This window comes from Brassica oleracea, chromosome C1 (genome assembly GCF_000695525.1).
Source record: "Brassica oleracea var. oleracea cultivar TO1000 chromosome C1, BOL, whole genome shotgun sequence".
Classification (NCBI taxonomy): Eukaryota; Viridiplantae; Streptophyta; class Magnoliopsida; order Brassicales; family Brassicaceae; genus Brassica; species Brassica oleracea.
This window is the reverse complement of record NC_027748.1, coordinates 27,622,642-27,638,278: the sequence shown is the minus strand read 5'-3', so window position 1 is coordinate 27,638,278 and position 15,637 is coordinate 27,622,642. Positions and strand designations below refer to the sequence as shown.

General features: G+C 36.6%; 4 protein-coding genes across 8 annotated transcripts; 2 read left to right on the top strand and 2 right to left on the bottom strand.

Moving 5' to 3' along the window:
* Positions 1-2,591: 2,591 nt before the first annotated feature.
* LOC106325626 lies at positions 2,592-5,969 on the bottom strand. Its single transcript, XM_013763672.1, has 9 exons — positions 5,664-5,969; positions 5,380-5,562; positions 5,072-5,171; positions 4,201-4,254; positions 3,961-4,066; positions 3,558-3,640; positions 3,338-3,399; positions 3,129-3,225; positions 2,592-3,021 (listed from the first exon to the last, which is right to left on the bottom strand). The coding sequence occupies exons 2-9, from the start codon at positions 5,544-5,546 to the stop codon at positions 2,965-2,967; spliced, it is 726 nt and encodes a 241-aa protein (XP_013619126.1). The 5' UTR covers positions 5,547-5,562; positions 5,664-5,969; the 3' UTR covers positions 2,592-2,964.
* A 3,387-nt stretch (positions 5,970-9,356) lies between these two features.
* LOC106326629 (cytochrome B5-like protein) lies at positions 9,357-9,978 on the top strand. The gene has a single exon (XM_013764556.1). The coding sequence runs from the start codon at positions 9,443-9,445 to the stop codon at positions 9,809-9,811; it is 369 nt and encodes a 122-aa protein (XP_013620010.1). The 5' UTR covers positions 9,357-9,442; the 3' UTR covers positions 9,812-9,978.
* A 14-nt stretch (positions 9,979-9,992) lies between these two features.
* On the bottom strand, positions 9,993-12,256 carry LOC106326618 (glycine-rich RNA-binding protein RZ1B). The gene is given in 4 exon segments (XM_013764547.1): positions 9,993-10,410; positions 10,505-10,801; positions 10,803-10,975; positions 11,856-12,256. Coding segments are annotated over 4 exon segments (843 nt in total). The 5' UTR covers positions 11,985-12,256; the 3' UTR covers positions 9,993-10,166.
* Positions 12,257-12,435: 179 nt separating this feature from the next.
* Positions 12,436-14,003, top strand: LOC106312731 (myelin transcription factor 1-like protein). 5 transcript variants are annotated; one of them, XM_013750382.1, is made up of 6 exons: positions 12,436-12,733; positions 12,847-13,055; positions 13,195-13,281; positions 13,360-13,464; positions 13,546-13,611; positions 13,704-14,003. In XM_013750382.1, exons 1-6 carry the CDS (start codon positions 12,532-12,534, stop codon positions 13,779-13,781), a joined length of 747 nt encoding a protein of 248 aa, XP_013605836.1. In that variant the 5' UTR covers positions 12,436-12,531; the 3' UTR covers positions 13,782-14,003. The 5 variants fall into 5 exon arrangements, with proteins under 5 accessions (XP_013605836.1, XP_013605826.1, XP_013605818.1 ...); XM_013750372.1 differs by having other exon boundaries at positions 12,832-13,055; positions 13,369-13,464; XM_013750364.1 differs by having other exon boundaries at positions 12,832-13,055; positions 13,363-13,464.
* The last annotated feature ends 1,634 nt before the right edge of the window (positions 14,004-15,637 follow it).

The window sequence follows — 15,637 nt, the reverse complement described above, 5'->3', positions numbered from 1 at the left end:
TGAAACATGAGTTCGAAATTGGAGATCTCGGCAAGACAAAGTTTTTCTTGGGCTCCAGATAGAGCATCTCCGAGAAGGAATATTTGTGCATCAATCAAACTATACAAAAAAGTTATTGAAACGCTTTTATATGGACAAAGCAAGTCTTTTGAGTACTCCAATGGTAAATAGATCTCGATGTTAAAAGAGGTGTTGTTTTAAAAGATCGTGCTAAGATCTTATATAAATAAGTACTTTGGAGATGCTAATGGTAATAAAGCATATGTGAGCTTATATGTCTTGCGAGTTGTATTTGATTATACTTTTAGACACTAATGTCTTTGCAAGATACAGCTCATTTCCTATTTATGGAAATTAGAACGGTGTCGAGAACATATACGTTCTCTCCAAGGTACGTATTGATTTAGGATTGATTTATCCTAGAAACCCTGAGTTTGGTATGGTTTTGCAGATACATGATATTTATAAAGTCGAACACAAGCCGGCTATGTTTTTACAATTGGTGGAACCGCGATCTCTTGGCGGTCCCAAAAACAAACTCTGGTTGCGACATCTTCGAATCATGCAGAAACAATTGCGCTTCACGAAGCATGTTGAGACTATGTGTGGCCTCGGTCAATGAGTCACCACATACAAGAATCAAGCGGAATAGTTAACGAGAAAGAGTCGGTGAAAGTATTTGAACAGAATTCGGCTTGTGTCGCTCAACTCAAAGAAGGCTACATCAAAAGCGACAAAACAAAGCATATCCCCCCGAGATTTTTTTTCTTACATAAGGGAGCTCGAGAAAAATAAAGAGGTGGACATCGAATATGTACTGTTATGCGAAAATCCGGCAGACTTGTTCACCAAAGCTCTTCCGACTACAACATTCTGAAAACACGTCTATGGTATCGGAATGCGGCATTTGTGTAACCTATGACGAGAAAGCTAGGTCCACTATTCTCAGGTGGAGATTACGGCAGTGTACTCTTTTTCCATCGTCATGGTTTTTTATCCTAATGGGTTTTTCTGCAACTAAGTTTTTAACGAGACACTACGTATACAAGATGACTAATCAAGGGAAAGTGTTAGAAATATATAGTGATTAGTAATCAAAAGACACATGTCTTTGTCTTGATATTCTTGTCAGATCAACACTTGTCTTACATATGTATCATAGGTGTTGTCTTGAGTCGGTATATGACTCGTATGTATAGCTTGTGCTGTAACACAAGAAAAAATAATAATGAAAACTCTCTTCTCAGCTACATCTCTCTCGTTGTCTTTTTCCACTCACACCAAACATATAAATAAATAATTATAATAATAGATTTAAATATACACATATACATAAGCATATGTTTCTTGAGCTATATTCACAACACATGGCCCTTACTTGGTCAATTATTAATATTTAGTATATTAGGACTTTCTTATTTACGTAAACAGTAAACCTATTTGGATTAGGATTGGGAAATACAAACCAAATAGGATTAATTAGTATTTGGGTTTTCTAAAACCCTTCAGAATAGCTTTAGGTTTCTTAAACCAATTTGAAATAGAGTTAAAGCCTCGTTTTTCTTAACCACTTTGTTTTAGGATTAGGGTTTCTACGTTTTATAACATTCAACCTTTAACCTTGAATAAACTTTTCCTTTTAATTTGGTGCAAACCAATTTGTTCCTTGAAGACTCTTGTCTCTTTGTTCACGTTGGTGAACAGTTTTATATCACTCTTAGGAAGAGTGATTTCATGTGATAGGAGAAGAGTGATTTCATGTTATTCATCCTGGACATTAAGTAGGGTTATCATGTGTTTTAGGAGCAGCAAATGCATTCCATAGCTCTTGAGCAAGTCCATCTTCATTACATATCAACCTCCACGCCCTTTCCAAGTGAGCTAGGGAAAGACAGCCATTCCATGATCTATCAGGTTCTCGCTTCAATTCTGGCTTGTTTTTTTTTGGTTCCAGAGATATAAAAACCGTTTGATTATTTGTAATATCGGTTCGGTTTTGTTTTTCTTTTAGTTTGGCTCCATATTGGTTTCAGTTTATATGTCCAAACCTAGTCAGCGAGATTGGGACAGTTCCTGTAGAGTAACCGATAGATCCAGTTCAAAACTCACCGTTAGTCAACCCGAAGAACATAGATTTAATGATGGATGATGATGAACAGAGAGATTTAGGGTTTTGAAGATAATATTTGTGTTTGGTTGATTAATCCAGTAAAAGGGAAAAGATGTACATATAAGTGTTTACTAAACCAAGGAACTAAACCAAAATGCATAAATGAAATTACTAAACCGATATTGCCTAGACCGGATTTATAGTTGATATTCCAGTCACAGAGATGAATGCGTTGCTTTCTTCCAGAGTAGATTATCATTACTGGAAACCCAAATCTGAAAGAATAAATTGTGTATAGAGTTCCCCAAGTGAACTTCAGTTTACATTGATTAAAAAAAATGTATGTTCTATGTTGGCAACTTTTAGTTGATGTCAGTTTTCTTTCAAATTTGAGGCACAAAGCTGACCTCACGGTCAAATGGACTATAGGCACCATTGAAGAGAAGCCGTATCATGTGACAGCTAATCTGAGCATAAAGTATGAGATGCTTATAAAGATTGAAGACCAAAAACTTACAAAGATGTGTTCTTAATACAAACGTAAATAACTCTCATCTAAAACCTTACACAAACGGCTGATCTATACAACCAGCTCTACGACGGATATGTGCAACGAATTCATATCTTGGAAAGGTGTTTTGGTTAACCAGCTGTTAACCCTTTCCACGCAAAAATTAGCCGACAGCACAAATGGTTCTACCAGATAATATTCGTTCAATCTTGTGTTATCCGCAGGTGATAAACCATCTTCTTTAAGTCCAGGTCACATCTAACAACTGCCATTTCACCAGTTTTTTGTGCTTATTTCCTTTAGCATTGGTCAAAACCAAATCTCTCCCACCCCACCTCCCCCATCAGTTTCTTGGTTCCTGCTTCAGATGGATACTCGAAGGAATGATATAAGAGCTCGGCTGAGAGACAGGTAAAAATATTCTATTTTAACATCAAACGTTAAGTAAACCAAACTATTTAAGGGTCCTATCCACACCATCTGCAGAGTAAATGCAAGATTGCTTACCCGTCGTGTACTCGTCATTAACATGCTAACAAGATCATTGTTGATTGAAACAGGCAGTGGTGACATTCGGCTGCTGATACCAGGCATCTGCTTCATGCTGCAGCAATGATAAGTAAGAGTATAACAAATCAAGCTTTTATAAAGAGAAGAAGAGAGACGACAAAGGAAATGTATCATTAGTGATTCATCGTGCAAATAGATCCACATACTCATTCAAGATGGAACTGATGTTATTTCTTGCAAGATAAAACAGACTGATGTTATCCTGTGGCTGTATGCATAAAATAGAATATTAGGATGACCACTGCATGTGAAAAGTAGGATCAACAATTTTTTCTGCGCATACCAATGTTTCTCTACCAACTAGCATTAGGCTCAGATTACCTATTTACTGTTGCTAAAACAAAAAAAAATATGCAAATCAAATACCTTGAACGCAGAAAGGTTTGAAGAAATTTGACTAAAAGCTTGAGCATTCTGCCGTAGAAGCTCCATAACTGCATCACTTGCACCTAAGAAAACAGGAGTTTGGAATAAATATGAAACCTGAAAATGTAACAGCTTTAGGATAATGTAACAAGGTTGATTTTTCATTCTAAGATGGCACAAGTAACTAAGAAGATGAGACAGTAATCAAGAGAGACAAGGAACTCTCTAACATCAACAAGATGAATCACAAATTTTCCAGTAAATTGCTCGAAATTCTAGACAAGATGCACCTTGTCATTCTGAAATAATACTTTTTTACGGTTATATCATTTGCAGGAAAGAGAGAAGAAGATAATAATGCCGACAATACTGTGAATCTATGACCCAAATAGTACTCACTAACCTTCAAAAGGCACGCGTGCACTCTGGCACATAGGGTTCATGACATATGTAGCATTTTGTTGTGGCACGGTGGAGAACATGTTCAGTTTTGGGGGTAAATCCACCACCTTAATCAATTAAAAAAAGTCAGTTGCAGCTAATAAGCTCTTCTAAAGAAAAATATAACATAGGCCATCTACAATTATATGTTTACTTGATTACAGAAGAAGATATACACTAGCTTTTGGTTAAGCAAACATACCTTTCTATAATTAACATTCGTGGCACTATGTTCTTCTCCTTTTCTTCGTTTTTGCTGTAAAAAAGGATACTATTCTTAGCCAAGACAATTTAAAGATCATAGATGTAAGTAGTTGAAAGATAAAATAATAGCAAACTAGCAGTTATTATAAAAGTTAAAAAAAACAGTAATGTTGAAACTTTCTGTTTGAACGAGTCACAAAAATAAGCCTAGGAGGTAATATTTAGCATAAAAACTTGTTTAACTCATTTTCCCACTTTATTATATGAATCTAAAACACTACACTGTAAGGCATACTGCAGGTAGCACAAATAGTACTCTTAATTAAAGGTTACATGTCAAAATCAATTTCAGAAAGTTCGGAAAGACCAAGGATTATCTAACATTACCCATAAAGTGAGCTTAGGGTCAAATAAAGTTCCAACATGACTCCAGAGCAAACAGAAAGCGAGATCTATCGTCAGCAATACATGTTATTTCTCTCCTTGCACAAACTCAACCATACTTTAGACAGACCTTTATGATATGGTAGGGTGTGTTTGACCAATAGAGAAACAGAACTTTTAGTCCTACCTTATAGCCAAAAATATATATAAGATCTTTTCCTGTAGGAATTTATATTTAACAAAGCATACATACACACAAAGTAGCATCACCATATTGGTTCCCTTATACTTAACATATGCTTTAACAGTTATAGAAATATCTCTCGGACCACTAATTTCATGACAGCCACATATCGTATAAGTTATAACTGCTGAATTTTTGGTTCTTTCAACTGACAAGTAAAAGGGCAATAACAAGAAGAATACAAGCCGCTCACATAAACAGTTTATGATAAACTTAATGAAAAGGGAGTTACGAGGCTTACCGTCATCCATTTACACCTCATAGCTACATCCCGTACACTTTTATCTGGTAGAGTTGATGCGATCTTTACATACTTAGTAACCTGTGGTTCATCTTTAAACCTAAAAATAGCAAGAAAAAAAGGGTACAAAACTGACATCTCTATAAGAATCAGATTCAGATTTATGATACGAGATAACAGAATATGTGCTATATTAAAGTTCAAGTGAGACGCAAAGTCAAGACCTTTTTCCTTTACTACATCTACTTCCTTAAACCGTCCAGCATAAGAAAGATTAAGAAGGAAAAGCGCAAAAGAAGAAGACATACTTTGCAAGACCTTTCTCCAATGTATACTGCTCTTCAAGAGACCAATCGACAGCTAAAGCAGCTTCATGTTTGAGTCCAACCGGAGAATTTACAGTAAGATGGAATCCAGAGGAAGCAGTCATGCTCGTGCTACTGCTCGGCACGCAGTAATTATACATCGGAATCATTCCCGGAGAGCTTGAGCTAAGAACCAGACATGTTCGATTTAGGGTTTAGCCAATTCGCAATTACACCAGGACGCAAGCCAAAAAAGAAGAATTGATTAAAGACCAAGAGAAACCCACCTCGTATTTAGCCCCCCCCAAAAGAGAAAAGACGATGATTATGCCTCGCCGGAGCTTAAAATCGCCTCGATGCAAGACCCTAAACCCCCCTAACGATCGGTGCTGCAGATAGAGATGAAATCGTCCACAAACCCAGATAGATCGCAAAGGGAGATAGAGCTGGAGATTTTGGAGAAGTGATTCGCGAGGAGCGTCAGCGAGATGCGAATTTTCGAATTGCAGAAGCCAGCGAAGAGAGAGAGAGAGAGAGAGAGAGAGAGAGAGAGAGAGAGAGGAGTAAAATGGTGGTTTTGTTTTTTGGAGCAGAAGCACTTTTTATTCTGAGTGTGGTTTTGCTTTTGGTTTTGTTTTGTCCACTCTTTGAGGAGAGAAGGTTTGGTTTATTCGTGAATAATTTTTTAATCTTAGCCAATTTGTGAATAACACAGTCACATACACTTTCGAACATTTTTTCCTCTTTATTTTACGACAACAAGCTATTTGAAAATCATAAAGTTGAGTATCCATTTTCTCAATGGAATATGACATTTTCTTTTTCTTTTTTTACACCATATATGCCATTTTTTGCTTTAAGATTTTTTGCATGCATTACTTGTTACTATCCATTTCTTTTATTCTTAACATACTATGAGTCTGTACTTTGATTTATAAAATCATTATTTTATTTTAAGAAAATAGAATCTGTAGTAGTTAGCATATACAATCAAAAACTTGTACAAAAACTTATCAGATATTAGTTGCAAAAAAAAAAAAAATTATCAGATACGATTGATTGCTAGAGCTAAACTATGTATTTTATGCCGAATGTTCTCTTGTAACTTTCCTAACGTCGTCCATACCATCAGCCGATCTCTCAAAAATTACGTTATCTGCATCCTGTGGACAATTTCTCAAAAAAATATATATATATCTTTTATTAAATTTTAACTAATTAAGTACAAGTGTTTTTTTATGGTGATGATTCATCTTTAAAATAAATATTTAATAACAAAATAATAGAACAATAGAATATTATAACACAGTTGTTGAATAAAATTTGTGTTGAATAACCATAAAAAGTAATAAATTTAATTTTGTTTGATAAAGTTGTATTAGGCATGTTCTTTTCATAGCTGCCGGGAGCAGCGGTAGCGGTAAAAAAATAACACGTTGACGGAAACAAAATGAGTGATCTTAAAAGAAAATTTAATTATTGTGGCTTGCCGGCGTTGCCGAGCGACTGTAAAAGGGGATGCGGGTGCCGCTGTTAATTCCAGCGTCCCAAAGCATGACTAATCTAAAGCTTGAAATAACTGCTGCGTCCAAACTCTGGAAATCTTTTCTCAGATGCATGTTTTAAATTTGGACGCTGACGCTAGTAGCCGCGACTGTGTCCCGAACAGGGCTATTGTTACTAGCTTTTTCTTTTGAAACTTTTACATGTTTTTCGATCTCCGACACTTATATATGTTGAATAAATGAAAACTACTAAAATTTGATTTTGTTAATACAGTTTTGTCATTACAAGTTGTTTGTGTTTGGCATGTGTCTAAATTATAATGTCACATAAGTCTTGAAAGTGATCGACAACAATAAAAAGACAAAATGTTGTCTTGAAAGTGTCACATAGCTCCTTCATAAGCTAGCTGTTCGAACTGTTGTCTTTCATCTGTAGAAGCAAAGGAACAACTTGATACATAATCAGATTTTGATCCCGCCTGCCTCAGTTTTCTATGGAATTGATAAGGAGCTGAGAAACCTATTGATACGTCCTAGATTCGGACAAGGATCACTCAACGAGATTTTGGATAATGAACTCGACAAAGATGGGAGAACTGGGTGGTTTGAAAGGCGACACACAAGGTTGCGGAAAGACTTTATGATACTACCGGCTTCGATTGTGGTTTGGAATGTTACGTCACGACCAACAAGGGAAGATATGTTTACTTGGAGAATCACTCGACAAGAAACAAAGACTGTTCTAAGCAAAGAACAAAGAGATAAACTCATAAACTTAAGGGAAAATCGATTCATTGATAATGAAGAAGAGATTACATATTTATAGTACTTGTGGTAAATGAAAGACATTAATAAAAACACTTAGGAAATAACAAAATTGACTGAGAATGTGGAAAGTCAGTCACGAAACTCTTCAGATTCAGATCTGGTCGATGTGACTCTTCGGCTGATGTCTAGATTCATTCGATCAAGTTGAAGTCGCTGCGGTAAGGAGCTGGACGAACGCGGGACGGTCTGGATAGTCCGTGGCCTGATCAAGCAGTGTACTGATGCGGCCTAAGTCTTCAGATAGTTGGATGATTCGTGCCTTAGAGAAATCTGAATGATAGAAGTCCAACAGGGAGTCGGACATGAGGATTAGTCCATTGGCTCGATCATTGGAACAGTCGGTTCGTGCCAAACGGACCAAGAGAGAGAAGTCTCGATCATTTTGGGAAATCTCACGATCCAAGTCAAGTCTGGCATGATCCAAGTCAAGTCTGGGATGATCCACGTCAAGTCTGACATGATCCATGTCAAGTCTGGCATGATCCAAGTCAAGTTTGGCTTGGCTGTTAACTTTGGCTTGTCGAGATGGTTGGGAAGGACGCGTACTGGTTCGGTCAGATCGGTCTTCAGGACGTGGACTTGGTCGAAGCTTCATTCCAGATGTAACTGGGTCGAGGCGGTACACGGCTCGATCGTCTTGGACGGTAAGGCTAGGAAGGCGAACCTCGGCTGAACTTTCTTGAACGGTCTGATCTCCATTCTGGTACGGTTCCATGTGCTGATCCATGGACTGAGGCGCATCACTTATGCTAGAAGACTGAATAGGCATTTCCGCTCGTTTATGGCGATGTGGCTGAGATAGTTGTTTTTCTTTTGTAAGTTTAATTTTGTGATCCATTTTTTTTTCTTTTTGCCAAGATGGTTCAAACTTAAGATCTTCTTGTAAAATCTTTCTTTCATTTATTTGATATTTATAGTTTAGCAAAAAAAAGACAAAAAAAAAGGACTTCTTGTAAATGTGAAAGTTTGGTAAGTAGTGGTAAACATCGACGAGTCATGGCATTGAGATTGAATATTCACTTTTGATATAACCACTGTGATTTTTGCTTGCTCAAGAAACTTGGAGCGATGATTTAACATGGTATATGGCTCATTAGTCGACTCAGAAACCGGTTCTTGAATTCTTGGAGCGACGTAGGCCCTTAGATTACTATATAAGTTATTCATTCGTCTTTTTCCAAAACTCTCACAACAATGCATTGCTGAACACAACAATACCATATCAAAACAGTATAAAACTTATCCCTAATTATTAAAATTTTGGTTTAAGTTCAATCTGAACCTTAATATGCAAGATTACTAAGCCTCAATTTCTCTTTTCACACTTCAAATGCAATCTCCATCACTAGATTTGGGTGTATAGTTCTAGACTTAAGTCACATACGAGAGTTCTTTTAAATGAGGTAAAGAAGCAAACATAAACAATACTATGTTCCACACGATTACACAAATCTGCATCTAAATACTCTTCCTAATTGAAATCGTTAAATCAAAAGACTGTGTGTGCATCTAAATACTTTTCCTAATTGAAATCGTTAAATCAAAACACTAGAGAAGAAGACTATTAATTATTGTTGTGACTTTTATGCCCTCTCATATTAAGAGTTGTTAAGAAACACTAAATCCAATCATTTGTTTGGTCAACAATCTGGATCTAAGTCTAAACCCATCATTCTCTCTCCATTTGTAAACCAAAAGAAACCCAATTTCATCCTCTCTCTCTCTCAACGAAGATGATAGCCGTGATCGGATTGCTTCTGGGTTTTCTAGTTTCAGCATTGTTCTTAATCCAAGGAAAGCGAAGGTCATCCAATGGTGGTCAAGAGAAGAAGCAACAATCTAGTAATGATGACCCTAAAGATTCGAAGCCAAAAAGTTACAGCAAGAGTGAAGTCGCAGAGCACAACAAAAGATACGATTGTTGGATCATAATCAAAGATAAAGTCTATGATGTCACTTCTTATGTTGAAGAACATCCTGGTGGTGACGCTATTCTAGATCATGCTGGTGATGATTCTACTGATGGGTTTTTCGGACCACAACACGCCACTCGTGTTTTCGACATGATCGAGGATTTCTACATCGGACAACTTCGGGAGTAAGATAAGAGATTGTTTTGTGTTTTTTTTGTCAAGTTTCCTCCTTTTATGTTATTTGTTCACGAAAAGATCTCAAATATCAACTTCAAGGATTTAGCTGAGAGCCTGAGAGTGAGCTTTTGATCTGTGATCTGTTTCAAGTGTTCTATCTAAACCCATCAGTTTTGGTACATTGAGTAATAGAGACTCTTCAGAAAGCTTTTATGTGATGAGTCTATTGAGTTTGTTCTGGGAATCAACAAGAACATAACTATTTTAGTTCTAGAATTCAGTTCCATCCTATGAGAGAAAACAATTCTGATACATCCCCTAATCCCAAAAAGACAAGCATTGATATCTCTTTAATCGAATAAATAAACTAGCAACGTTCATATGAAGAAGATCGGCCTCCAGCTCGGCTAGGACGGTCATAAGGACATGATCTGCTTCTATAGGCTCTTCCCTCATAACGCAATGGTCCCATGTCTCCATACCTATCACTTTCGTATCTGTTGTCCCTGTCATAGCCTCTCTCTCCCCTGCCATACTCATCCTCAAGATGATGATGGCATTGAGGCATCCCATACCTATCACTCACCAAACGGTCTCCTGGTCGACCATACCTGCTTCGGTTGGTTATGCATCAAAAGATCAGAACATTCCTAAGCCAGTAACCTGTAGGAACTAACTAGACCAGAGAGAAGAAGAGTTACAAACCTCTCCACTGGATACAAGTCACGAGTTTCATACTTGTCTCTACCTTCAAAGCGGTCTTTGTAGCTACACCGTCCACCATCACGATGATCATCCATGTAGCGATCACGGTCACGGTCTCCATAACGATCTTGGTGTCCATCGTATTCTCCAACTCTAGAGTGCATTGCAGGTGGATCTCTGTAGCGACCTCGATCACCACCAGTTGATGATGGGCATTCTCGAGCCCAGTGACCATGACCCCCACACTTAAAGCACTCATCTTCAGCAGCACCCCTTCCTTGTGATGAATAGCCTCCACTTACGAAGATCCTCTCCCCCACCAGCCTTCGGCTCAGCCTTATTCACCGAGATGACCCTATCACCCAACTCCCTCCCGTGCATGTGTTTGATTGCATCATCAGCTCCTCGGCGATCATTGAATGTAATGAAACCAAAACCACGTGGGCGACCAGTATCTTTCTCCACGATGATCTACAATGACACAAAAAGGACAATAGTATTAGTGTTACACAACCAAAAAAAAATGCACATGCTGGAATTGGCAAACAGAAGACAATCAGTAAGACTCAGAACATTCAATACACAATACTAACCTGAACAATATATTACTGATGTATACTAAGTTCCATAAAACCATGGAGATAAATATCCCAAAACATTTCCTTCACTGGAAGTCCTTAGAATCAAACAACAGAATGTCAAATTACATCCGCATGCTTGTAGAGATACAAATCCACAGGGAGTGTTACAACATTGATCCCAACTTCTAGCCAAACCAAACTCTAAACCTTTGCATCTGGCAATGTTATCCATGATCACTTTCTCATTATCTTAATGTGACTACAACAAAACCTCAACAATCAGTTTTTTCAGTCTAATACCACTAAAAGAAAAGGCTAATATGCTCTGATCAAGACCGACCATTATTGACCAGCAAAGTTATCATCTTGGAGATGCTTCCATGTGCCAAACAATTGTCCTTGTTACAGAACAAGATTAAGTAGTCTCCACAGGATGTGATTATGTATCAAAACCATTGCAGTCCTGATCATAGTTTTCAACAAACATAAGATCAAAATCAAGTTAGGAGCAAAAACGGGTGTCTTCTTGCTAAGAAATCTGTACTAATTTATCCACTGACCCTTTCAACAACTCAATAAACCTCATTTAGATACATGGTAGACATTCCACATATATGAACATCAAACCAGTTCTTACTAAAGCTCAGAGATATCATCCAAACTAAATCACAAGCTCCAACACGAGTCTCTGGAATTTCTCATCGGTCGTCAACCACTCAAGGAGGTATGACACAGCACAAGCAGAGAAGAAAGATTTTCGAGTTGTAGACCTGACACTCGATGATTTTTCTGTAGCGGTGAAAAGTATATTGAAGCTGCCTCTCAGTGACATCCCAAGACAAGCCTCCCACGAAGATTCTGTTGTCAAGAATCCTCCCATCGCTTTCTCTATCTTTCATCTTTTTGCAACTCTCACTGAAGCAGAAGATACAATAAAATAGTTAGCCCACCGATTATAGAACTCAAAAACACTTTGAAGAAGTCAATTTTTTCAGAAGAATCACTCTCGACAAAACAAGCCTAACTATTCTTAACTCACAAAAGTCGAGAACTTTCTGTGAGAACAAAGAATCAGCTCGAGAATCTTGATCAAAACCCAAGTAAAAGAACGAAACGATAGAGATTTTGCATTGGTAAACCCGAAATATTCACCGCTGAGTCAAAAGGTAACAACTTTCTCTGCGTTAGTAGTGATGGTGAAGTAGCTTTAATAGAGAGAGAAATACAATTTCAACAAAAACTAATAATAATAATAATGAGCCTTAAATTACGAAAACACCCTTAGGAAAGCCTTTTAATTACAAGAATAACCTATAAAACCCTAACAAAGTGTCCCCTACCTTTCAGTCTCCAAGCTCTCTGCACCGTACAGAGTCTCTCCTCTTTCTTTTGACTCTGGTCCTTTCCGACAGATTTTCGATTTCTTGATTTAGGGAGCAGAGAAAAATGATAAAGAGGCGGTTTTACAAGCTTGAGCATGGTGATAAGGACAGTGGATCCGACTCCTCTTGCTTCTCTTCTGATTCCGATCCTGAATCTGAAGAAGAAGAGTCAGAGCAATCCCAATCCGAAGATGCCGTTGCAGAAGGTTCTGAAGACGATGATGATTCCGTCTCAGAGGGTGGAGAAGAAGAAGATGACTCCCCAGGTTTGCTTGCTTCTTTTCAATCGAACCATTAATTGAGAATGTTTAGAGAAGTTAGATAGTTAAAGGTGACAAACTTTGGTTTTAAATTACTGTTATAGCTGCTGATGTTGAAGACGATGATGAAGACTCTGATGGTGATGCCTATCGAGGGAGATATGAGAAGACGTCGATGCAATACGGTTTGGAAGAACCACCGGAAGAAGAGGAAGATAACTATATTCTGGGTTGTATGATTAAGTGCAAATCGGTTTACAAGTGCAGATATTGCCCAAACACCATTTGTTTGAACGAGAGGACTATGCAAGAGCATGTTTCATCCAAGGTATAAAATTAGTTAGCTTTATTCATTCAAATTATTGGCTTTTCGGAATGAGTCTGAAGGATTAGGTGATAAGCATGAGGTTTGCTTTAGCTTTTATTCAGCTTCAATCTAAGTTTTATTTTGATTTAACTAATTTCAGAATCATGCTCGTTCTGAGAAATTAATGAAAGAAGCGAAGCTTGGAACTGATGATGAAGATGTTGATGATCCAGAGACGCCATCTCAGGTTTTCTTTTTGACATTCAAGAATATGCCAACAAGTTTCTTCTGATGAGTCCTAAACCAATAATACAAATTTATGTAGGAGAAGCAGATAAAAGGGAACAGAAGATCACAAAGAAAGGGTAAGAGATCTCAAAAACAAGGAAAGCTCAGAACCGAAGTGGATAACCCAGAGACGCCATCTCAGGTTTTGCATTTTATTGAGAAATTGCAAAACAAGTGCTTTTGACTTCTTCAGATGAGTGCTAACCAAAACTCTTGACCGTAGGAGAAGCAGGTAAAGGGAAACAGAAAATCACGAAGACAGGGTATGATATCACAAAAACAGGAACAGGTAAGCGTAGCCGGGTCATTTACTCTAACCTTGTGACCATGCTTAGTCTGTCAAAAGCCTTGCCGGTTTAACTTTTATATTTGAACATCCAGGGTTCGTCTATCACGGATGGAGAAAAAGCACATGCGACGGCTAAAACTAGAAAGAAAATGCGCCAAACTAAGGATTGAGACTAGTGTGGAGCTCCAGCAATATGAAAGGTTCATTCATATTCATCTTTTCTTGAAGGAAACATAGTTGGAGAGTGGGTTGGCTATGAGTCAGATCTTTTTACTTGCAAGTTTTGTCTACAAAATATGTTGCCTGTAACTGATATATGGTTTTGATTAATTGAGTTTTGATTATATACAGTTCTTGTGTTTCTGTTTTATGCAATTTGGATCTTGTCTAGACTTGGTGTTGTTATGTTCTTTTGAACCTCTCTTCCTATTCCCCGGTTAGGTCGTCTAACTTTTTCCAAGCAATCATGTGGGTAAACGGCTATTTCATATCCAGCATGCAGGATCAAAATATGTTTCATCTTGTCGTTCCATCAACTTTTCGACTGAAACCTTTCAGAACCGGTAAGATTTTGCAGAGACAATGCTCTGTTTTGTGGCATGAGAACCACTACATGGAATCTAACCCCGTCTCTAAAGTTAGGAATAATAGAGGAAACTAGTGACATGTACAATATATAGCCAAAGAAAAATGTAAATTCAAACATACATTTAACAGACTGGAGTTTGTAGCCATGTGTAGTTTATACTAATGCTGCCGCCATGTTGTTAAAGTGGGTTGTGAGATCCGGAAGTGTACATGTATGCTGTAAATGAGAAATAATAAAACGTGCCTATACACAAGAGGTTAGGAAACATAACTCAATAATTGCATGAAGCAAGAAGCCAAAAAATCAGATTACTTAAACTGAACACACAACACAAGTCTATGTTTTACTATAATATGACCATTGTAGTTTATTTGCTTCTCCTCTGCTTTTTACTCCAAACTTTGTGTCATTTTCTCTTTCCCTAGTCAGCAGTCAGCATTCGTCTCCCAACCTGCCCGAATATGTAGAATGTTTAAAGTTTAAAACACTGGAGACTCATAAAAAGACAAGAAACTTTACTATTTGTTTATTCCTTGGTCTCCATTATTGAATGATGTACACTTGTAAGTGCATGTATATGTCATAGGACCGGCCCGCCCTACGGGCGGAAAGTTAAAATAAAAACTATTTTATGTAAATTTATATTAATTTTATGAAATATTTTAAATCATTATAGATTGAAAACGATATTATAAATAATGGAAAAAATTGAGATCATATTGTTATTTTTAATAAATATTTATGGTTTGAATTAAAATGACAGCAGCCTTCATTATTCTTTATGTTAGAGAATACAAAATTAACAAAAATAATTCAGAATATGTAATAATATATAATTTATTTCAAGAAGATTCAAGCTTTAAATTTTTTTTTACATATTTACTTAAACATTTAAAGTATTAATCTTGTGTTGGTTGACAGACTCGAAGACAATATCTTCTCAAATTATTCTTCTCAAACATTAATAACGGATATGTTTATTTTTAATGCATCTTGATTTTTTTTTAATTTTTTTTTCAAATATGTTTAAGGTCATTGTATAATTTAATTTTATCATTTTTGTTATAGTTTTTTAATTAATAAAAATACAATTTCATTCTCATGTGAATCTAATTTTCGTTTATTTGGTAGTTGAAATCACATTATTAATGTCTATATGATGTGATTTTAGTTTGGATTTAAAAACATTTCAGTATGTTTAATTTGTTATTATATATTTTAAAAAGAAAAAAAAATATTTTAACTGAAAATTTGTATTTATAATTTTATACTGAAAACCTGAAACCAACACCAAATCAAAAATTATATTAGACTTGTTTTTTCTTAACTTTGAACCAAGCTAAGTAATTTAAATCAATTTATGATAGGATTAATAAGGGTAATATGATCTTGTGAAAGATTTGATCATATTCCCTATCCCTAATCTCACGTATTAAA

Excerpts from the sequence above, each read along its gene's own strand:
- LOC106325626 (XM_013763672.1), bottom strand. The coding sequence starts at position 5,546 with ATGATTCCGATGTATAATTACTGCGTGCCGAGCAGTAGCACGAGCATG. Across the intron at positions 5,172-5,379 it reads TTGGAGAAAGGTCTTGCAAA|GTTTAAAGATGAACCACAGG; the intron begins GTATGTCTTCTT and ends TGCTATTTTTAG. Across the intron at positions 3,641-3,960 it reads TGCACGCGTGCCTTTTGAAG|GTGCAAGTGATGCAGTTATG; the intron begins GTTAGTGAGTAC and ends CTGTTTTCTTAG.
- LOC106326629 (XM_013764556.1), top strand. The coding sequence starts at position 9,443 with ATGATAGCCGTGATCGGATTGCTTCTGGGTTTTCTAGTTTCAGCATTG.
- LOC106312731 (XM_013750356.1), top strand. The coding sequence starts at position 12,532 with ATGATAAAGAGGCGGTTTTACAAGCTTGAGCATGGTGATAAGGACAGT. Across the intron at positions 13,056-13,194 it reads AAGAGCATGTTTCATCCAAG|AATCATGCTCGTTCTGAGAA; the intron begins GTATAAAATTAG and ends AACTAATTTCAG. Across the intron at positions 13,282-13,359 it reads ATCCAGAGACGCCATCTCAG|GAGAAGCAGATAAAAGGGAA; the intron begins GTTTTCTTTTTG and ends AAATTTATGTAG.